The sequence below is a fragment of the Stenella coeruleoalba genome (genome assembly GCF_951394435.1).
Source record: "Stenella coeruleoalba genome assembly, chromosome: 15".
NCBI lineage: Eukaryota > Metazoa > Chordata > Mammalia > Artiodactyla > Delphinidae > Stenella > Stenella coeruleoalba.
The window spans coordinates 82,852,347-82,876,104 of NC_137161.1; the positions used below are offsets into that span (position 1 = coordinate 82,852,347).

A 23,758-nucleotide genomic window follows, 5' to 3' on the forward strand; every position below is an offset into this window, starting at 1 on the left:
TTTGCATTTCAGTTTTTCAGTTTTCAGGTGGCATCTTGTTGGGGGCAAAAAAAGATCTAACTGTAGAGAAAGATAGGCTTATAATTTATAAATGTATAATTTATAACATCTATATAAGCACATACCATATAAGTCCATATATCATCTAGGCATATTGGTATAAGTATATATAAATTTCTAAAACTGAGAGGATGTTCTGTGTTGTAAATTGTACCTCCCTACAGAAGTTATTATAAGAAAAGCATTCCTTCTTCCAGCTTTGAAGTAACCATATGTGCAGATGATGTATTATAATTAGTAAAAACTACAGGTATAAAAGCTAAGATGTCAAATCAAGATGAGTCATTTTAACATTTAATGCTTCCTGACGGCATGATGGGCACATCCTGAATGTCAGTCTGAATGTCATTACCTATTTTTCAATGCACTTTATGATACTTGCCCGTTCTCTTAAATCTTTGAATTTTAAAGTGTGTGAAGGGAAAATTATCTTGTTTAAACCCAGTTTTCACAATTATTTAAATTGGTCTTTTTCTCCTCAAAGGATATCATGTGTCCTGTCAACTCTGGATGGGGAGAGGTTAGGACTCCTTATTCTCAGGCTCTCAGCTGTGGCCAAAGAACAGCGGTCAGGGGGCCGCAGCAACTGTCCAGGTCTCCACGAGGCAGGGGCCTGAGGGCTCTGCCTCGTGACCGCTTCTTTCGTCATTCACATCAGTCACGAGAGCCACCGCATCCTCTCACAAATGCCCGCGGGTGTCTTACTCTATTCACGGCACTATGCTGGGCTTGAAATCAGGAGTCAAACAAAAACACGAAGTTCTAACACACAAATAGGGGAAGGGACTTCACAGCAAGAAAGAGTGGCTCTGGTCAGAAGCACCAGACACAGCAAAGGGTATGGCCCCTGCAGTAGGTTGAGGGGGGAGGACAACGAAGTTAAAGGGAGAGGGACACGGTGGAGACAGCTGTAGTTAGAATCGTGGTGCGGGTGAGGCCTGCCTTGACCCTGCCGGCCACATGTTCCTAAGCACATGGGCATGCTGCGGAGAAGAGTGACAGCCTTGGCGGGGGGGACGTGGTAGATTCCTTGTTAGCGCACGTGGGGTTCTGTCTTCAGCCACTTGGAAGTAAATGCACTTCCTTAGGTACTCTTTCCTGGTCTGGATGCCTTAAAATTATTAAAAGTAAGGATGCCAGTGTAAATCAGCTATCCCTCAACTGAAGGAAAAAAAAAAGTAAGGATGACAAAGGAGCACATGAAAAGATGGTCAACACCATTAGCCATTAGGGATTTGCACATCATAACCACATGAGATACCACTTCACACCCCACAGCAGCTGTAATCAAAGAGACAATAGTATGTGTTGGCAGAGATGTAGAGAAATGGGAACCCTTGTGCATTGCTGGTGGGAATGTAAAATGGAGCAGCTGCATTGGAAGAGTCTGTCAGTTCCTCAAAATACAGAGTTTACCTTATGACCCGGCGATTCCATTCCTTCGATGTCTCCTCAAGAGAAATGAAACATACGCTCATACAAAATCTTAGCATTATTCCCAGCAGGCACAGGGTGGAGACAACCCAAATGTCCAGCAGCTGATGAATTGATAAACAAAATATAGTATATCCATACCGTAGGGTGTTATTCAGTCATAAAGAATGAAGTACTGACACATGCTACAACATGGATGAACCTTGAAAACATGCCAAGTGACAGAAGCCAGATTAAAAGGCCACGTATTGTAAGATTCCATTCATACAAAAGTTCTAGAGCAAATTCGTAAGAGACAAAAAGCAGATTGGTGATTGCCGGGGGCTGGGGAGAGGGGAGAATGGGGAATAACTACTTGATGGGTACAGGGTTTCCTTTTCAGGTAGTGAAATGAACTGGATAGTGTGGATGGTTGTACAACATTGTGAATGTCCTAAATGTCACTATTGGTCAATTTAGGTTATGTGTATTCTACCACCAAAAAACCCCCCAAAAATAAGTATGCCACTCTGAGAAGTCCCCAATATATGGGATATCCTAATTAATTCATACTAAAAACAATATAATAGACACTGTAATGATTCAAGAGGCTAGTGGTACACATTTCCCAGCCGCTGTGAAGGGTTTTAGTTGGCCCCGCCCGACTCAGAATGAATTACACAGTGAATGAGTTACACAGTAAATGAATTTTGAGGTGCACACTTCCAGTTATAAAATAAGTCATTGGGATGTAATGTACAGCATGATGACTATAGTCGATAATATTGTAGTGCATATTTGGAAGTTGCCAAGAGAGTATAACTTAAAAATTCTCATCACACACACACAAAATGTTTTGGTAACGTATAGTAACAGGTGGTAATGACTTCTTGTGGTGATTGTTTTGCAGTGTATACAAACATTGTATCATTTTGTACACCTGAAACTAATACAATGTGATATGTTAATTATACTTCAATATAAAAAAACTTTAATGAATTTTGTTGGCGTTAATGGAAATTCAAGAGCCTCATGTAATTCTCACAGCAGTCCTCTGAGGAAGGAGATGTCATTCCCATTTTATAAACAAGGAAACGAAAACTTAGGTTGAATAACTTGCCTAACTTCACACAAGTAGTTAGGAGTGAAGCTGGGGGTTAAATTCCAGTTGATTGATTCCATGGTGAGTGCAGGGTTTCCCACAGACTCCGAGTTTAAGCTTTAAGGCCTCTCAGTTTCACGACATCTTTTAAAACCTTGTACTTAATTTTGAATTTGTGATTTTGTACTCCTTAAAGAGGACTCCACAAAAGTTGGATTTCTACACAGGGAACAAATTACAAAAGTAGTCTTTAAAATCTGGAAGACAGGGTGTGCAACAGAAGGGTGTAGTCACTCGTGTATTGTTCCTGAAATCCAGTGAGAGGAAGTGACAGGAAGCCGGCATTTGGTTCAGTATAGAAAATGACCTTGGGACAAGTCCTCCTGTAAAACCTGCAAAGGAGCTATGAACTGCTGTGCTTGCAGCAATGTCTCGAGAAGGATTCTGAGGCTGGGGGAGGTATCCTGATGGTCCTTTAGCAGTGTCTGCTCTAGGGAGGTTCCAGAGGGGGAGATGGCAGCAGTTACAACAAATGTGCCACCACTGCCCTGCTCAGTGAAACTTTCAGTGAGAAGTAAGCTCTAGGATGAGCTTAGAAATGTTTGTTGATGGACTAAATGAGTGTATCAGATAAGGGTGTTGGGCTCTTTGCATTCTAACTCTATGAATCAGGTTTTTCTGGGCTTTCTTGAAACCATGACTGTCATTTACAGCATTAATAAGCTTGGTCCCCACCTTCAGGGTATCTACAGCTTAGTAAGAGAGATTATGAAAATATATACATACATAGCTTTAATACAGGACCCAGTGCAAGAGTAAAAGGTACAAAGGCTACCGGACTTCATGGGAGGAGGCAATCACACCCACATGCAGGTGGAGGAGGTAGAGACAGACTGAGTCCGGGGATGCTGTAATCCTGAGTAGGAAGGGGTTGGTTTCTGGTGGAGGGAGCAGGTGGAGGGGACGGGGGATATTTCAGTTTGCCTGGGATTCAGGGTTCATGAGAGGTTAGAATTGGAGCCTTATTACTTTGAGTGATAGGCTACAGATTCTGTGTTTGTATGTCTCATTTCAAACTGAAGTAAGAATATTATTAGGACTAAAAGGTTTTGCATTATTAAAAGCTGACTAATATTTTAGGGGCATGAGTTCAAAGATAAAAATTATGAGATGACTAAAAAGGCAAATTAAATGACATGCTCTTTACAACTAAAAACTGGACTCTTAGTGTCCAGAATAAGTCTATTCCTGTAACTCTTGAGTGCAGTGAAGCTAATATGTGTATATGTCTCGGGTATTTATAACTCAAAGCCATAGCTGATAGCAGCTTCCATTTTATAACAGTAGAAACTTGTGACATACTAAGGTTTCTTTTTTCTCTTCATATATATATGATTAAAGGTTTTAATATCTCACTTTTATTCTCTACTCAATCCTGCCCAACTTTGCACGTCATATTAATATTTTAAAACAACTTATGAATCCTCTAGGAAGTTTAGAACTTGTTTTATAATGAGTATTAAAATACACTTCAAGCTTTTAAAAAATTAATGCTTTTACTGAAAAATGAACCTAAGAAACAGTTTCTTTCCTTATTATTTTAAAATGTCTGTTTTAAAATAATTAAAACCCGTGGCTATTATAAACTATCTTGGGCACTGCTTTTTTTTTTTAATCAAAGTATAATTGATTTATAATGTTGCATGACTTTGTGGTGTACAGCAAAGTGATTCAGTCATATATATATATATATATATTCTTTTTCAGATTCTTTTCCATTATAGTTTATTACAAGATATTGAATGTAGTTTGGTGTGCTATATACAGTAGTACCTATATTTTATATATAGTAGTTTGTATCTGCTAATCCTAGACTGCTAGTTTATCCCTCTCCCTGCTTTCCCCTTCGGTAACCATAAATTTGTTTTCTATGTCTGTAGTCTTATTTCTGTTTTTTAAATAAATTCATTTGTATCATTTTTTTAGATTCTACATATAGGTGATATCGTATGATATTTGTCTTTGTCTGACTTACTTCACTTAGTATGACAATCTCTAGGTTCATCCGTGTTGCTGCAAATGGCATTGTTTCATTCGTTTTTTTTATGGTGGAGTAATATTCCGTTGTATATATTGATATGTACCACATCTTCTTTATCCACTCATCTGTCAGTGGACACTTAGGTTGTTTCCATGTCTTGGCTATTGTAAAGAGTGCTGCTATGAACATTGAGGGGGCACTGCTTTTTTAACTTAACATTCCACACATATTTCTTTGAATTCATAAGTAATCCATTTACTCATCATTTTGATGGCTGCCTACATTTCACTTCTTTAAATTTTCCTCTGTTGGCACGGAGGTGGAGTCCCAGTGCTGGGGAGGAGGGTGAGCATTGTGGTAGTGGGATGACTACAGGGTTTGTTCTTTGCTCTTGTGAAAAATTGTCCTTTAACTAAACAAAAAAGTCCTTCTATGGTTTTCTGAAAAGCACATAAAAGCAAATATTCAGTAATCAAGGGATTACAGTAGTTTTTCTTTCCTCATTTAAATAACAGTATGCTCAATTCAGTGAGCATCTCTGCTAGGCATTGTTCTGATCACTTAGGGATAAATCAATACGTACAAGTCCCTGCTCTTGGGAACTTGCGTTCTAGTGGGTGGTAAACAGGTCTAATTTGCCGGGCAGTAATGAGGCGAAGGGCCACTGATGGAGGAAAGGGGTGAGCGCAGCTGGTTTGGGAGGGGCGTCAGGGACATGCAGTCAGGAGGGAGAGCGGTCCCAGGAGACCGTTCCGTGGAGGCCGGCAAGTGCAGCGTCCCTGAGGCCTGGTGAGCTTGGGTCCCAGTTGGGAAGCCGGTCAGTTGAGGTGCAGTTCAGGATGGGGGGAGGGAGGGGATGAGGGCTGGAGGTGGGCTGCGCGGGTGGGACCAGGCCCTGTGGGGCCTTGTGGGTCATGGTAAGAACGTTGCCTTTTGACCTGAGGTGAGGGTGAGGGGCCTCTGAAGGCTTTGGACTCCGGAGTGGCAAGGTTCTTCCTGGCTCTGCTCAAAGAATAGGCTGTAGAAGGGTGGGAGCAGGGACACGGGCTGGGAGGCTGTTGTCCCAGTGCAGGTGAGCTAGAACGCTGGGTCGGCCTAGGATTGAAGGGAGAGGCAGTGGGCTTGCTGTGCACTGGCCGCCAGCTGTGAGAGGGTGTGGTGGATGAGGGGTCAGGGTTTGTTCATAGATGTCTTAGGTTTGGGATGCCTGTTAGACCAAGTGGAAATGTTGAGGCAGCAGCTGGAAACGTAGGTCCGGAGTTCATTGAACGAGTAGCTTTTTATCCCTGTGGGCAAGACGGGCCCTCTTTCGCTCTCGCAATGTGCCCTGTGGCTTCCCTCAGTCGCAAGGAAACCAACAGTTATAAGCATCACAGCGAGTGATGCTTCACCTCTGTGTTCTCATTTGATTCTTGCCAGGTCGTATCGGGGGCTGTTTGTTTACATGTCCATCATACAGATGAACCAGGGATGCAGGGACCAGCCCTCCCCACCCCACATAAAGCCTCACAGCCACAGTAACGTGCCAGTCGGGCTGGCAGCCCAGCCCTTTTCTGAGCGTTCTTCCCCAGTGTAGCTGTACTGCAGGCTGTGGGGTTCCCTGCCGTTTGCAGTGGATCATCATCTTTTTATGCCTCCCTAGTTCCTTTCCTAAAGCATTTTTTTAGTTTGTTTCAAAAGTTTAGGTGCATCAGGCAAGGTGGCCATCGACCGCTCTGTTTGACTTGGAGTTAGGGCCTGTGTGTGTGGTGTGTTTGGGCTGTGACGGGTGTGGGGAGGCTGATTGTCATGGGCTGCCTTGGGGATTCAGTCCTCTACTTTGGTTTTACTTCCTGCACAAACCAAACATTGAGCTGAAATGGCTTCAAGCAACCAGGCCGGCCCTCACCCAGTGCGTCCGTGCCTCTGTGATACTGCCCCCCCAGAGGTAGCCTGTTCCATTTTAAAACAGCCCTAATAATTAAAGTGTTCTGGTGGATGTTGGGTACACATGCCTGTCCCTGTAATTCACACATACTGGGCATCATTCTGTCCTAGGGTACCCGGTAGGAAAAATCTAATTCCTTTTGCATATTTGAGTGAGGATGCAAAGTAGTTGAGAGCACAGGCTCAGGGTCGGACATGAGTTCAAATTCCAGCCCCACCACCTTTAGTACTTTTGTAATTTGGGGGAAAATCATCTAACCTCTCAAAGTCTCAGCTTCCCCTTCTGTACCGTGAGGTAATAGAGCTACTTCTTCTTGGGCTGTGAGGACTAAATGAGGCCATTTCTGTAAGGCAGCTAGCACCGTGCTTGGCACAAGGGAAGGACTTGACACCTGTAAGCTGTCCATGAGGATCATACAGTTGTCATCTTGCCGTCTGAAGTAGAAGAAGGTGAGGAATACTTTTGAACTGTGAAAGCACCAAGTTATCCTGTTTGCTCAGTTGTCCCTTTGGAGTAAGAGATATAATAAAATAGATTCTGGATTTTGTGGAATCTCCCTTAAATTCACGTCATAATAGGACTGACCAACATCCACTTGGGGAGTATGGTTTTAGATTAATGTCTTTCCATCCAAAAGTTGGGAGCAGTAGCCCAGTTTTATTTTGTGTTTTTAAACTTGCCTAATTAGAACTGGTTGCCTTAAAAGAAAACAATAAAAAACCATAGTCTTTTGAAAAATTTCTTCACTTAAAAATTTAAGATGGTTTTACTCAGTAATACTGGATGGAAACTGTCTCTTGGTGCCTCCTCTACCTGTGTATTGTCCTCATCTTTGTTTTTGGGGGTCCTGTTTTAATAATTTTAAAGAACCTAAAATTTTTTCAGATGTAGCATTTTTCAAGCTTCAATGAAAATGCCTGCAGTCAATTAGTGGTTCCTAAGACTAACTGGTTGTCAGCTTCATTCATTATTGATAATGCACACCTGCTCTCATTTTTGTTGGCATCAAAATGGTTGTATTTTAACCTTAATCTACTAATCGATGAAAAAGGAGAATAAATAATTAATGTTAATTTACCTCACTTGGTGTAATAACTTATGGAAAACTTCTAATGCTGTATTTTACATTCAATGTAAAGAAGACAACTGCTTATAATCTGTATATGGATGCAAAATTGATAAATTATTTGTGTGATATAATTGATACACTTGAACAAATTCACATTGTTCTTTTAGGTAAAAGAAGAGTAGTACATTAAAATCCAACTTGGGAAATATTTTCATTGCAAATCCTGTACTTTGTTTAACTTGACAGACTTATGTGTAGCAGGTAGGCTAAATTAGTTTAATTGCTAATCAAAAATGAAGTGGATAATAAACATTCAGTTTGCTTCCTGAATCAATCTAATGACAGAATTATCACCTAAGCCCTGAATCTCCACCCTCCTTGACATAATACTTGGTTATAATTTTCTGAGGGGACATCTCTACTAGGTATTACCTTAGGTATTGAGAAGACTAGATCTCTGATATTGTGGGATTGCATTTGCTTTATACCTAACTGAAAAGACTTGATTTTAAAATATCCAGAAGGTTTTCTAGTGATAATTCCCATTGAGATTTAAGTCCTGTTGTTAGGATAATAGTAATATTTTATTTTAAAAAGCATTCTTACATAAGCTTAAATTTAATTCAGTGTGTCAGTCATATGGGGTTTATTAGTTTCCATTTTTTCTTTCTGCAGACCTTATTTAGAAAAAGAAAATGTTTCTTAAAAAGAAAAAAATGTTTTAATGTTTCTTTTTCTAGCTACCTTCTAAATTCACTTTTCGTCTATTGCCAAACTTCCAAAATAAGTAGTTTATACCAGCTTCCTCCCTTCTCCCTCGTCTCTCCCTTCCTCTCCCACTTTTTATCAGGAAGCTGGAAGGAATCAAACACTGAGTGTCTAGTGTGTGTCTTGCTCTTAGCACATTCCACTTGTTAGGCACTTAATCCTCACAACTCGGGTTGCCAGGTGTCCAGCACTGACCCCACAGAGTCTGGGATTGTAGCTTCTTGCTTGGCAAAATGAAAATTTTATAAACAAGTATGTCTCTTGTTTTTTTGTTTTTTTTTTTAAATTATCTTGTTTGTGACTCAGAAGCCTCTGAGACTGGACCTCAGTGTTACTGAATCTTGGTGATAGGAAACAAAAGATGACAGGAACTTGCTCCTGGAGCCCTGAGGATGGAAACAGCCCCACCTGGAGCCAGCTGGCTCTGCTGTGGCTGCAGATGGATGCCCAGCGCTCACACGTTAGGGACCAGGCATTTGGGTTCCGCAAAAGTCACTTTTCCTGTAGGCATTTCTGTAATCAATATATTTATACCAATAAAATCAAACACTACAGATGCCACTTTCTGATAGGTCCAGCTTTTGCTGGTTTTCTTCTCCTGCTATCACTGAACTTCCATGCTTCACTGCAGTCACCCTTTCATTTGTTTGTTCAGTATATTCATTAACAACCAGACTTTTAAGGCCGGTGTGTTCCAGGCAGGCACTTGGGGGGCACAAAGGTAACGGAATCAGAAGATCAAGTTCTCTTCCGTGTGTAACTGCCAGAAACATTCAGACACTACATGTGTGTTCCTCCAAGCAGGGTGCTGGTTCCTAATCACTGCAGGTTCCAGATGACTGCTGTGAATTTATTTTTAATTAATAGACTTTAGTTTTTAGAGCAGTTTTAGGTTTATACAAAATTGAATAGATCTCACACAGTTCTCACATACACTCTCCCCCACTCACTATTTCCCCTGTTTTTAACATCTTGCATTGGTGTGGTGCATTTGTTACAAATGATGAACCAGTATTGGTACATTACTATTAACTAAAGATCATAGGTTATATTGGGGTTCTATGAGGTTGACAAATGTATAAACAGCCACCCCCCCACCAGTCCTTGGCAGTCACCGATCTTTTTACTGTTTTTGTAGTTTTGCCTTCTCCAGAATGTCATTTAGTTGGAATTGTGTACTGTGCAGCCTTTTCAGACTGACTTCTTTCACTAAACGACATACATTTAAACTCCCTTCATGTCTTTTTATGGTTTAATAGCTGGTTTCTTTTTAATCCCTGAATAATATTCAGTTGTACAGATGTACCAGTTTGTTTATCCACTCATCTGGGTTGTTTCCAGGGTTTGGCAATATAAATAAAGCTGCTATAGGCATTCATGTACTGTACAGGTTTTTCCATAGGTATAATATTTCTAGTCATTTGGGTAAACACCTAGGAGCACAATTGCTAGATCAAATAAGACTGTTTACCTTTGTAAGAAATTGCCGGACTATCTTGAGAAGTGACTGTACCATTTTGCATTCCCACCCGTTCCTCTTGCTCCACTTCAGCATTTGGTGTTGTCAGATTTCTGGATTATAGCCATTCTGATAGGTGTATGGTGGTATCTTGTTGTTTTAATTTGCAGTTTCCTAATCATATGATATGGATCATCTTTTCATATGCTTATTGGCCATCTGTATATCTTACATTTTAACTGAGTTTGTTTTCTTATGGTTGAGCTTTAAGCAGTCTTTATATATTTTTTACATGTATTTTGGATACAAGTCCTTCCTTTATCAGATATGTGTGTTGCAAATATTTTCTCCCAATCTGTGGCTTGTCTTTTCATTCTATTAACAGTGTTTTTTGTAGAGCATAAGTTTGTAATTTTAACGAAGTCCAACTTAACCAGTTTTTTTATTTCATGGATCATGCTTTTGGCATTATATCTAAAAACTCATTGCTAAACCAAAGTCGTGTATTTTCTCTGGTGTTATCTTCTAAAAGTTTTATAGTTTTGCATTTTACATTTAGGTGTATGCTCCATTTTGAGTTGCTTTTTGTGAAAAGTATAAGGTCAGTGTCTAGATTCATTGCAAGTGGGTGTCTAGTTGTTTAGCATCCTTTGTTGAAAGGACTATCCTTTCTCCATTGTCTTTGTCTCCCCTGTTGTCTTTGGGTTTCTTTTGAAAATCCTTCTAAATGGAGTGTCAGTTGTAATCCACTGTTATTATCCCAGAGTCCTGTTGATGGGTGATGTGGTGGTAAAATATTGGAGAGGGGGACCATTCTATAATCTCACGTTTAAATCTCCATTGTTTTGTTTTGTTTTGTTTTGTTGGGTATTTTTGGTTTTTACAGTGGGCCACAGTATCTGGGATGTGACCTTCGGAAGAGTTTCTTAGCCTTTTTTCCCCTCCCCTTAATTGAGACAGGAAGGCTAGAGGGGCTGCAGGTACCTAGTTGTCCTTCCCCAGATCAGATAAAGCTGAGGAAAAGTGTTTCCCTGGAGGGCTAGCCTTCCTTACACAGAACAGAACAAGAACAGAACAACTCTGGGCAGATGTTTCAAAACGGTCATTTTCTCCCTCCCCCTGCCAGAAGCCCCAGAGGAATTTTCTCCATTCCTAACAATAAAAACCTGGTGGCAAGGATGCCTCCTACAGATAAAACTCATGAAAATGTGAGCTGCCTGTTGTTTTTAACTCTCAAGCTGGTCCACACTGAGCCTCCGGCAAATCCTCAGTTACCGTTTGGGTTCCTGGCAGCCATGGCTCCAGCATCAGTCTCTGCTCCTGGTAAACTCTGATTTTCCACATCCGTCTGTGAACTTAATTCTCTGATGAATCTAAGAGTTGTTTTTCAGTTTGTTTAGCTTGTTTCTTGTTGTAAGTAAGGGAGTGACGACTTCCAGGCTTTTTACACGTTGGAGCAAAACCAGAAGTGCCCTTGCAATTTGTTCTAACCCGCAGTGGTCAGATGTATCTCTTCTCATCATGGATCAATCCTGATAGATACTGTTTAACTACAGTACTGTAAAGGCTGTGAGGTGGAGGAAAGCAGAGTGTATTCTCTAACTGTGTTCTGTTTGATAATAGGAGAGTAACAGTTTTTCCTTTGGGGACCCTGGGAATCGGGGGTGGGGAGGGAGGAGATGAGTTTAGGAGAGGTCGGTGTCTGTTTCTCTCATTCTGTAAGTTTTAAGAGTTATTCCGAAGCATTTTAAACATAGTACAATAAAGCATACTAAAGAATATGTAGATGTATATGTATAAGGAGCAAAAAATAATGAAACACGGTGACTAGTTACAAGTTGGCAACCTAGTGTGTAGATTTTATTTCTAGAAAACAAGTACTCACCCAGAAAATGGCGTGTTGAGGAGTGTGGGCCCCATGCTGTTGGCATATATCATGCATTATTGAACTAATTTGCTACTTCTGTCTGGACGCACACACCTTATCAGCCAGTATTTCTCTTCAACTCACAAGAAAGTATCACACTCCCCCAAGCCTGTGAAGTAAGTATTCTAGTTACCACCATACAGGTGAGATTACCTGGAGAGAGGTTAAGTAACTTCCCAGGTGTGCACAGCTAAGAGGCTTGTCTGGCACCATTGTAACTTCTGGCAGACTCTGACCTTTGCCCAGTCTTCGTGTCCCTTGAGCTCTCTGTGGGTGATGACAGCCCAGAGGACCCCACTTTTTGAAGATGCTTCAATCTTTTAGCTTTCACAGTACCCCGGCCCTTTCCAGCCTCCTTTACCAGCCTTTCATCTTCTTCATGAGCTCTTCTTCCTATAGATCTTGTGCTCTATCACTAAGAGATCAGCAGTAGCTGCTGGCCTCTTATTATGAAAAACCAACATCCTTTAGGCAATCTCTTGTAGACTTTTATATAAAAGTAAGTTCTGTTCGTTCTGTATCTAAAAGGGACTCCACTCTGGTGGGGTCGGGGGCAGGGGTGGTGTTTAGGTTTGTGGTTACAGCTTTTGTTTGGCTCAGAGGACTTGTCACTTCCAGATCTTTGGCCATTTCTACTATTTTCTAAAATCGAGGTTTTCAGAGGTCTTACTATTAAATAAGTAGAACATTGATGTTATTTCTCCTGTCAACAGACCTCTTCATCTCTTCCTTACCTTTATCAGCTAGTACTGGATGTACCATCAGAGAAGGATGAAGTCATTTTATTCTTCTCCAACAATAAGCAAATAAATTTAATGTTGGCAATAAAGAACTAGCATGAGATAGCCCTGTATCAGAAACCCTAAAAGGGGATGAATAGTCAGGAACGCAAGATAATAACTCTCAAATGCCAGGTCTTCATGATTAGATTCAGGTTATATTAATGCTATCTAAGGCAATTTGTGCTCAGAGTATCAATTTGGACACACAGTGTTACCTGCCTCTCATTTGTGGCATTATTTTTGACTGTCCAGTGAAGGTGTTGTCTGATTTCTCCAATGTACAGTTGCTTTTTTTTCTGTTGCTACTTTCAGACTATGTAAATATCTTATTCCTCATCAACATTTGTATCCTAAATTTAACACCTATTAATGATTTTTGCCCGAACCAGTCTTTACTGTGATGGTTGCAAACTCTACTGTGATGATTTTCCAGCTCTAACATTCCCTTCATACTGACCAGTTGGCACTTGGCATTCCACTTTTAGCAGGAGCCCTCCCTTCTCCCTCATTTCTTTCTTTTTAAATTTATCTATTTATTATTGCTATGGTCTCATGGATTCTATGAATTTTTCAATGATTTATAATATATTACTGTCCTTATTTTGGTGCTCAAACTGTCCCATGTTTGGCCTGTAGGCGCTCTTTTGAGCTGACTCTTTTACTCATTCATTCATTCATTTATTCCTGTGCACTTCCTTACTCTTTTGCGTAACAGTGTGTTCTGGGCTCATCTTGTCCTTTTACGCCTCAGCTGCAGAATCCACAGCCATTTTTCTGAGGAGTGTTGCTTCCCCTTAGTGGGGAATGATTTTAGAAACCAAGATTTGGGTACTAGGTGTGCTCATTGCTATTGAGATGTCATTGGGGTCCTTTCAGCCAACAGAGCTAGGAAATATATACATGTGTATAGCTTATATTGTGTACATACACAAAAATAGACATGTGTATATATGTATACACACATATATTCATACACAAATAAATGAGCAAATGCACTTACACTTACGTATTTTGGAAATGTTTGAGAACCCTGGCTCCCGGTAACATCAACATATTTACACACTTTCTCAATCCTATAATACATCTAAAATAGCTTTGGAATTATTAGAAATTTTATAAATTTATAATTTTATATTATAAATTTATATGTTAATATATTTGTTATAAGTTATAAATAAACTTAACTATTATTAGAGTTATGAAATATATTTTAAATACCAAAAAATGACCATACTAACTCTTGGGAAAAAGAGTTCAGAGTTTGTTTGTAGTTTTACCATTCACCCTGTCTACTGATTTTTTTTTTTTCCCCTATTCTGTATATTGTGGTAAAATATTGTAGAGACTTTGGATTGTGTTACCCTCCTCTTAAGAGTGTGGAGTTTTATCCTAGCAGACAGTTAAATTACTGATGAATCACCTGACTTTGTGGAGGCTTAATTTTGGACTTTTTTCTGGTGAATCTATTTTGGTTTTGCCCGTAGTCCTGTGACTCAGTCCTCATTCCTAAGGTATAGCCCTTCTCAGTTTCAGTGGGAAGCCTGTGGTGTTTACCAGACCTTGAATTTCAAACTCTATATTCCCAACACTGTGTATCCTGAGAACATCCGCTAAGCTTTCCAACCTTCCAACTGTTGCTTTTGCTGCATTTCCTAGTCTCACCCTGAGCATGTGCAATTTAAGTGTTAGTCAAGGATTTGAGGGGAATTTACATACAGTTTGAGGTCTCCCTGCTCCTCCATTGTGTGAGTGAGTATTCCACGATTTATCCATTCTTATGTTGATTGATATTTGGGTTGTTTTTAACTTGGAGATATGATGAATAAAACTGCTGTGAACGTTCTTGTACATGTCTTGGTGAACAAATGCACTCATTTGGGAAAAATATCTAGGAGTAGAATTGCTGGGTAATACGGTAAGCAGATTTGTTTATCAGATAACTGTCAGTTTTGCCTTTTCTGGAATGTTTTATAAATGGAATCATACAGTATGTAGCTTTCATTGAGCATAATGTGTTTGAAATTCATCCATATTTTTATGTCTAGTTCATTTCTTTTTATTATTGGGTATTATTTCATTAAATTCTTGAAATGGGTGGTTAGAGCATTGATTTTTCACTCATTTTTTTCTAATATATGCATTTTGAGGCTATAAAATTACCTGTAACCACAGCTTTAGTTGCATCTTACGTGTATTATATGCTGTATTTTCTTTTATCATTTCATTTCAAAATCACTTTAACTTCCATTGTGCTCTCTTCTTTGACTTACAGGTTATTTAGAAGTCTGTTTCATTTCCAATATATGGACATTTTTTAGTTACCTTTTTGTTAATGATTTCTAGCTTAATTGTGGTGCATTTAAAGAACATTCTAAGTATAATTTCAGTTTTTCTGAAATACCAGGAGGCTTTCTTGTGGTTCCTTTTTAGTATTTTTTTTTTTTTTTTTTTGGTACACGGGCCTTTCACTGTTGTGGCCTCTCCCGTTGCGGAGCACAGGCTCCAGACGCGCAGGCTCAGCGGCCATGGCTCACGGGCCCAGCCGCTCTGCGGCATGTGGGATCTTCCCGGACCGGGGCACGAACCCGTGTCCCCTGCATCGGCAGGCGGACTCTCAACCACTGCGCCACCAGGAAAGCCCCCTTTTTAGTATTTTGTGTTTGCTTTAAAATGAAGTTATTGGATAAGCTTTACATGTAGGGTATATATAGGTAATGTATTCTTTTTTTTTTTTTAATCTTTATTGGAGTATAATTGCTTTACAATGGTGTGTTAGTTTCTGCTTTAGATAATGTATTCTTTATATGTATTATATAGTATTAATATGTTCACTAGATCAAGTTTCTTTATTGCATTATTCAGTCATCTATATCTGTACTGATTTTTTTGTCTGCTTGTTCTATCAGTTTACTAAGAGAGATATATTACAATCTCCTATGATGGCTATTGATTTATCTGTTTCTTTTTTATAATTCAATTTTGGTTTAGAAACATTGAGACTACATTGAGATGCACACAAATACAAAATTTTTCTATCTTCCAGATGAATTGAACCTTTTGCCATTATGAAATGACTGCTTTATCTCTAATAATGCTTCTTGCCTTCTTTGACTATTTTGTCTTCTTTGTTTGGTCTTAATGTACCGGCATCAGCTTTCTTTTGGTTAGTGTTTGCCATGTATCTGATTCCATCCTTTTACTCTCCACCTTTCTGTATTTAAGTGTGTTTCTTGTAAGCAGAATATAGTGGGGTGTTGGTTTTTTTTTTTTTTGCGGTACGCGGGCCTCTCACTGTCGTGGCCTCTCCTGTTGCGGAGCACAGGCTCCGGACGCGCAGGCTCAGCGGCCATGGCTCACAGGCCCAGCCGCTCCACGGCATGTGGGATCTTCCCAGACTGGGGCACGAACCTGTGTCCCCTGCATCGGCAGGTGGACTCTAAACCACTGCGCCACCAGGGAAGCCCCGGGTGTTGTTTTTTTAATCCTAACAATCTTTGTCTTTTAATTAAACTATATACTCCATTTACCTCCAGTGTAATTACTTTTGCTTTCTACTCTCTGTCCTATGTTAATTTCTTCTCTAGTCCTCTTTTTGACTATTTTTTCTCCTCTCTGTTAGCTTGATAGTTATATGAACTTTATTCTTTTAGTGGCTACCCTGGAGATTTCACCATGCATCTTTTCTTATCAAAGTCAGTTGTTACTTGGCACTTTGCTTTCATTTCTGACAATGAAAGAACTTTGGAACACTATATAATTCTGTTGTATAACTTCAGTTTGTCTCACTTGTTTTCATCAGATGGGATAAATCATGATCAATGGTAGAATAATTATAGTCTCCATGCAAGGTGTTAATTAGAACTGTAGAACTATGATTGGGTAAGTCAAAAGCTAGACTTTGGAGGAACGTTGGATGAAATGCTCACCCTATCACTGACTTGGCATTGTGCCTATGTGCACATTGTTTATTTGCACAATTTCAATACTGATGAGAGAAGAGCACCTCCACCTGCATCCAGGGACTTGGGAACAGCCATTGGGAGCTATTCTTAGATGCCGGCAAAGCCTTCCAAGCTGGGTCACATGTTGGTGGGTACTACTCCGACTCTGCTAACGGTGCTGGTGACCCTGAGTACATACTTGTGTTTTTTAACGTATCCCATCTATGTGTAATTTGCTTTTACTTTCATTATATTTTCTCTGCATCACACTGGGTATTTGAAAAACTCTCAGAAAAAGTATATCCTTTTTCCAGTGCCATTTTTTCTATCAGTTTTCTTTTCATCCATACAGGGTAACTTTAGGCCAGTAGTGGATTGGCTTCCATCTTGTCGTTTTATTGTCTGGTTCCACTCAAAGTCACATGGAGGAAGTAGTGTGCGCCTGTCACTGCTCTGTGCTATCTGGAAATAATAAATGTTCTGATTATCCACAATCAAACATAAATGAAAAAGAATATTTATGCCTACACGTTCTGTGCTACTCACGTCTGTTAGTAGTGTCCATCTGGTTCCTCTAAATTTATACTGTGAATTGATGAAGAATTATCTAGTTGAAAATATATTAATAGTCCAATGACTAACCTATATTTCAGATGAAAACTTTCTTTGTGTTCATACTAGTAATATTTTTTAATTTTTGTATAACTTTTAAAGTCCATACTGCCTATTGGCTAGATGTGTATCTTCATACAGTATTGTCCAAAATGTTGGACATATTTGTTCATAGTTCCTAAAATTAGAGTGATACCATGAGGAGCTATTATTTGTATGAATTTTAGAGAAAAATTGATGGTAGACATTGACTTTTAGTTGTATCAAGTTCATGATTTTGAAAAATTTGTATATTTTTAAATTCCCTTAATATTGTTATTTAAGAATATAATTTATTCAGACCGAATTACATTACTGTACTTACTATGAGTTTCTTCCCAAAATATTGACTCAGAACCTAAAAGGGAAAAAAGGAAATGGTTGATCCAGTACATACGGTGCTGTAATTTCTGGGATCAACACTCTGATTCCTGTTTAGACGTTTACTTAGTTCTGCTCCATTAGAATCTGGGCCGTGCTTTCTCGACTGCACCCTCTCGTTTCAAAAATTTTTTTTCTTCCCAAATGTAATTTATGAAAAAGTAGGTTACAGGGCTAAGAGTAAAACGTGCGATACCACATTTCAGACATAAAGTAACACTTGCTATGTTAAGAATAAACTTCTGTAGATTGAACATAAAGGCTGTTTTCATTTTCTGTTTCAAGATACTCTTTTGGCAGCTTGCAAAATCACAGTAAAGATGTTTTTTAATCCTTTCTATGACTGAGGACTCAGTGGCTGCTGCTATGAGGTTGGCATTTAAATTCCACGAACTGTGAGGGACAGGAATAACAGGGGGGAAGGTCAGGTGTTCCGTCTCTGCCCGCAGAGTGAATGGGCTGTTTCACTGGGCCTTTTCACTGGGCGCCTGCGGGGCGGGGAGAGACTGTGGATGGGAGGGGGAGAGTGAGGAGGGGGCTCGGGTGGCCGGGGCCCTCAGGCCAGAGCGCCGGCTTTAGCAGCGCTGACGTTCCCGAGGGCACTGCACAAGCACGTACTTTTGACACGCTTCTCAGAGGTCCATGTTATATAAGGTTGTAAAAATTAAGTTCATGACAACATGAAAAAAAAAATGTGAACACTTTGCTACTAGCCTGAATCACTCTGAATGATTTAAGCAAAATTATTTTTAGACCTTTTTCTTTTTTAAGTAGATCTGATTTGCCCAGGATAGAGTGCTTGATTTTCAATTAATTGAAGTGGTTTTTGTTGTTGTTGTTTATTTTTCATCTCCAACTCGGAGTTATGGGTTTAAAATAGATGTGAAGGTAACTCAGATTATTTCAATATATGAAATGACATATTAATGTAATTATATTCTTGGTCATATAAAGGCTTCCTTTGTGAAGAACTCTGGTTTGTTTCATGTTGAGCTTTAGGAGAACTGAATTATGGGATAAATGGAGTCAGTGTCACTGAGGGTGTAGAGTGGGTACCTTGATACCCTGGCACGTGGACCATCAGTGCTGGGGACGTGTCTGCCCTCGCTCTCATGCTTATCCAGCAGATGTTCCTAGAATCACATGGTGCTTAGGGACTTACATGTACCTATAACCTATTAACATGGTTATATCCTTCCAGGGGATTCTCTGTCCCCACCACCCACGATGGTTATTTTAAGCAACACTGCTCATGGTGGGCTTCAGGCCGAGGAGTTGTTTTATCTGGGACCCCATGGGAGGGAGTGACATTTTACATGTAGATTTGGAAAGATCCCTGGCACCTGTGAGGGAGGAGATCCAGAAGAGAACAAGCTGGGAGTCATGAGAAATAAGAGCTTGAAGGAGGAGGGCGCCTCCTAAGAGGTCCAACTGGCAGGTGTAAACATGTGGGGCAGAGGGCCTGGGGAGACCCCTGCCCACCTCTCCTAGAACAGGTCATCGAGTGAACATTGACTTCACGTCATCCCCACGTGCCTTCTCTCCTGGGTAGGGGAGGGCTGGCACATTTATTGCCCAAGGAAGCAGGATGAGTAAGAGGCATGGTTCCATGCCGGAGGTGCCCAAGTGATGGCACGAGGGAATGAGTCTGTCATTGGGCGTAGGCGGGGTGTTGACCCCTCATGACTGGCTGGCTGGCAGCCAAGAGCTGGTATTAGAGACAATGAGGGCGGGGTGGGATTCACTCGTAGGCCTGCTGAATACGGGGCGACTAGTGGGACATCCAGGTGGACATGTTCAGGACGGGCAGAATTTCTGAGTTAGAAGATGGGGGAGAGCCTGGGCTGCCCCCTTAGAGTCAGATGTCTTCAGGTGTTTCCAGAACTGGGCCTACTAAAGTCATTTGCATAGAGGTGCTCGCTGAAGCCGGAGTCTATAATCAGTAATCTTTTCCTCTTCCCCCGTGTCTACCATACTCGTCCTTTTCATTCTCCCTCATCCACAGCCTTTCAGTTTGCCCAAAGAACTCCTTTTTATCTGCCCACCGAACCGTAGGATGGTCCGCTCGGCATGTTTTGTGGTTTGGGATGATTTGGTGGTGGTTCCAAATAACTCTTTCGCTCCCAGTTTTTGGGTATCAGACCCATTTGGTTCCTGTAGAGAAGTTGGCGGGGGGCTCTTGTTCACCTTTAGAAGCGGGAGGCAGCGCCCTGACGCGAGCCGCAGGACATGTGCTTTGCAAATCAAGTGGTCATCTCGCTGCTTTTTTGGAGCAACACTCCTTTGTCCCAGAACATTCTCTTCTGTGCAGTCATTTCAGAGAACGGTGTAGCCCCAGGAGACGCGAGGCAGAACACTGTCCCTGCTGCAGTTTCCCGTGGTGTTGAGATTTTCCAGAATGATACGAGAACTAATGTGAGGAAGAGAAAATAACCTCTGTCTTTTATGCCTGACAGATAATCAGATTACCCAGGATTAGATGAAAATAAGTCATTTGTTCCTATAGTTAGTACTATAATGACCAAAATAATCTCTTGTAAGAGAGTTTAACAATTAAACCAGATAAATAGGATTCAGCTTAGGGAATGAGTAAATGGCCAGAGAACAACGTGAGTTTAAAGACAAAGTTGGCGAGCTTTTGATGAACGATGTTGTGGAGTAAGTTTGCTGTCGGCTGTGTCCATCTGACCCACCCCCGCTGTCAGGACGCAGCCGGTGTTCCCAGTGCCACGGGGCTGGTGCGCACCTGCTCTGGGAGCAGCCAGGGACTGGGCTTCATCCACCACTTTACTTCCCTTCATATCTTTACAAAAACCACGCAGTGGCTTTTTGCCCTTACGTACCTGGTTTTGTCCACAGGCCACGTTCTCATAGAGATTTCGAGTATCCACAAGAAACTCAACGAGAGGCTTGATGAAAATGTATGTGAACTGTTTTTATATTTACCAAATATACTTATTTTTAAATTTTATTTCACTTCAAGTCTCAAACCTGGTCTGAATTTTTCATTTCCTTGTGTTAACAGTTCAGAAAATTCCATAAGGAGATTATCCATGAGCTGGAGAAGAAGACAGAGCTTGATGTAAAATATATGAACGTGAGTACCTAGTTCTGCTCCACCTCCCGTAGGTGGAGGTGGCCCGGGGCCGGGGGCCCAGCTCTCGCGAAGGCTGCACTTGCCTGATGGCTGAGCTCGAGGACAACTTCCCCCACTGCTGACTCGGCAGCAGCAGGTATGATGGAGCTGGCCGTCGAGTGTGTACACAGCCGCATAACACCGACGAGGTCCCTTTGGGCTGAGTGGGCCAAGTGCTAACACTTGGGATCTTTACTAAAAAGCATAGCAGGAAATCCTGCAGGGAATCATACACTTCTGGAAAACATTGTTTTCAAAGAACATGCATATGTGGATGACACCTGCATCTGTGTTAGTGCAGCTGTTGCTTTCACAAACCGACACTTGTGGACGTGAGCCGTGTGGCAGGACGCCGTCTGGAGCTCCCTGGGGCCCCGGTCCCATCGTGGTGTCTCTCCCCTGTTGCCCTACGGCAGTGTCGATTCCAGCAGTTTGCTCCTTCCGCCTCGCCTTTCTGCTGCACAGTAGCTGCTTCCTTGGCCGCCCGAAGCGCCCCTTCTTCACAAGCCCCGCATGGCAGTAAGCGGTGGGGGTCACCCTGAAGTCATCCTGCTGCCCTGCGTGCACGTGCTCTGTGGCCCGGAGGATGTAATACCAAGCCCTTTACGTGCATTGTCTGATTTTTATCCCCACAGAAACTCTGTAACATAGGTACTCTTAACTATATCCCCACTGTACAGATTAGAGGGTAAGCATGGATTTCAGAAAAATTAAGTAATTGCTGAGATCACACAGGAAATGAGGGATGAAGCCAGAATTCTAACCCAGGTCTGTGAGGCTCCAGAACACTGTTTCACAGCCCTCAGAATCACCGGAAGTGATGGCTCTTGTTCATTCTGTTTCTTGAAATCGTTAAGTCATAAAACAGTCAGGAGTGTGTGAGTTGATATTGTTCATTTATTCACCAAAGCACTTACAGGCCACCCAGTGTCCAAAGACCTTGGAGAAAAAAGGAATAAAAGAAAGAAACGACATTGTTTTCCTCCGAGAAGCTGCCCTTCTGGTCAGGGGCTCATCATATAAACGGGGAACTTTAGGACAGGACATTGAAGTCGAAGGAGCGGAGTGGGGTGGTGTGAAGTGGGGATACCTGCAGCCAGGCAGGGCAGCGCGAAGCGTGGGCCTTTTGCCACCACGCCCAGTGGAAACGCAGCAAGAGTAACCGCCTGACACTGCCTGGTGCTGCAGTAAAAATAAGTGCAACGTTTAACTTACAGGCGACTCTCAAAAGATACCAAGCAGAACACAGGAATAAATTAGATTCTTTGGAGAAATCTCAAGCTGAATTGAAGAAGATCAGAAGGAAAAGTCAAGGAGGACGAAATGCACTCAAATATGAACACAAGGAGATGGAGGTGAACTTTTCAGCACTATTTTACTTTATTTTGGGGTTGATGATTTGTACAGTTAACGGGGAAGCGTGCTCACCTCAGTCAGTCTATACTTCATCCGTCACTGTTCTGCTGTTGAAAGTTAAAAATAAGCATTTCGACTTGGTAGGAGCTGAAGGCCGCAGAGTTGCCCGGAGTTAAGTTAATAATTAGTCAAGAGCATTGGCATTTTCTCCCAACTCAGGGAGGGTCAGGGACTCCCCAGTATAAGCATTACTATCTCCATTTTACAGATGGGAAAAGTGAGGGTTAGGTTAAGTCACATGGTTGGCACTTGGAACTGGGATTTGAACTTGAACTTTCTGGTTCTGAACTTTTTGGTCCCACGATTTTCCAGTAAAACATAATCATATCCCTGGATTACAAAGTAATATTTTGTGCAAATTACCCAGTGGAATGTAAGGCCTTTGGCAACTTCTCTCCAAGCATGAGTCAGGGATCTTAATGAGAATTTGCCATCTGCTCAGATCAGGTTACAAGTACGTCGTTTTGTCTAATGTTTATCTGCATTTAGCACTTACTCCATTATCAAAATAAACCAAGCATAAAGATGGGAGAAGATAAGTGTCAGGCTGTGTAGCTATTTGATTCCTCATGTCATACTTGTATAATTACTGTTTATTTTCCTAGTATGTAGAAACCATCACTTCTCGCCAGAATGAAATCCAGAAATTTATTGCAGATGGTTGCAAAGAAGCTCTACTTGAAGAGAAAAGGCGCTTCTGCTTCCTAGTTGACAAACACTGCAGCTTCGCAAATCACATTCATCAGTATCACTTACAGGTGGGTGTGGTGGCAAATTGCGTTGTGAGGACTAATTTTATTCATATTTAAATGCCCTTGAAATGCTTCACCTTCCATACGTGCCCAAATAGAAAGAGAAAGGCTTATTTTGCCAGGGAGAAGATTCCAAGGAAATAAATTTTTTATAATAGTTATTTATTTATTTATCTGGCTGCATTGAGTCTTAGTTGCGGCACACGGGATATCTTAGCTGTGGCATGCGGGATCTTTCATCGCAGTGCGCGGGCTCTAGAACGCATGGGTTTAGTTGTCCCATGGTATGTGGGATTTTAGTTCCCTGACCAGAGATTGAACCCACGTCCCCTGCATTGGAAGGTGGATTCCTAATCACTGGACCACCAGGGAAGTTCCCCAAGGAAATAATTTTTGACCAACTTGAATGTGTAAACTTTTAGAAATGTAGATGAAATGGTCAAATGCTTGTTTATAATGTTTAATTTAGTAACACATTCATACTTATTGAATAACTGAGAAATGGCACTTTTTTCCTTTTCTCACCCATGAGTCAGCTTTTCTCAGACTCTTTCTGATGCATCTTCAACATCAGTGTCTTCCCCAGACCCACGGGGTGAGTCCCAGCAGGCCCCAGGTCCAGCCCACCTGGGTGGCCTGAGATGCTCACCTTGGAGGTCCATGTAGATGGTGTTGCTGGAAATTCTATCCCAGGCCACAGACCCCATTCACAGCCTCAGGACAGCTGGTCGGGGCTCCTTTATCACTCCTCCTCAGGTTGTGTGTCTGTTCAAGGTCGCATCAGCTGCGTGACTGGATTTATCCCTCTCCTTCAGCGCATGCAGTTGTGAGGTTATATTTCCAGGAATCATTACAAACTGTGTGTTAAATTTCCTTTCCTCTCTTTTTTTTGTTTTTTAAATTATGAATTCTATTGGGCTTATGTAAGCATCC

The 23,758-nt window shown here is 41.2% G+C and overlaps 1 protein-coding gene across 4 annotated transcripts in view; it reads left to right on the plus strand.

Annotated features, from left to right (window-relative positions):
* The window catches only part of BAIAP2L1 (BAR/IMD domain containing adaptor protein 2 like 1), an 88,868-nt gene that overhangs the window by 39,196 nt on the left and 25,914 nt on the right, over positions 1-23,758 (plus strand). For all 4 annotated transcript variants that reach the window (XM_079943873.1, XM_079943874.1, XM_079943875.1 and 1 more), the window contains exons 4-7: positions 20,381-20,442; positions 20,547-20,618; positions 21,875-22,012; positions 22,679-22,831. In XM_079943873.1, the coding sequence (XP_079799999.1) occupies positions 20,381-20,442; positions 20,547-20,618; positions 21,875-22,012; positions 22,679-22,831 (425 nt within the window). The remainder of the gene's footprint in view (positions 1-20,380; positions 20,443-20,546; positions 20,619-21,874; positions 22,013-22,678; positions 22,832-23,758) is intronic.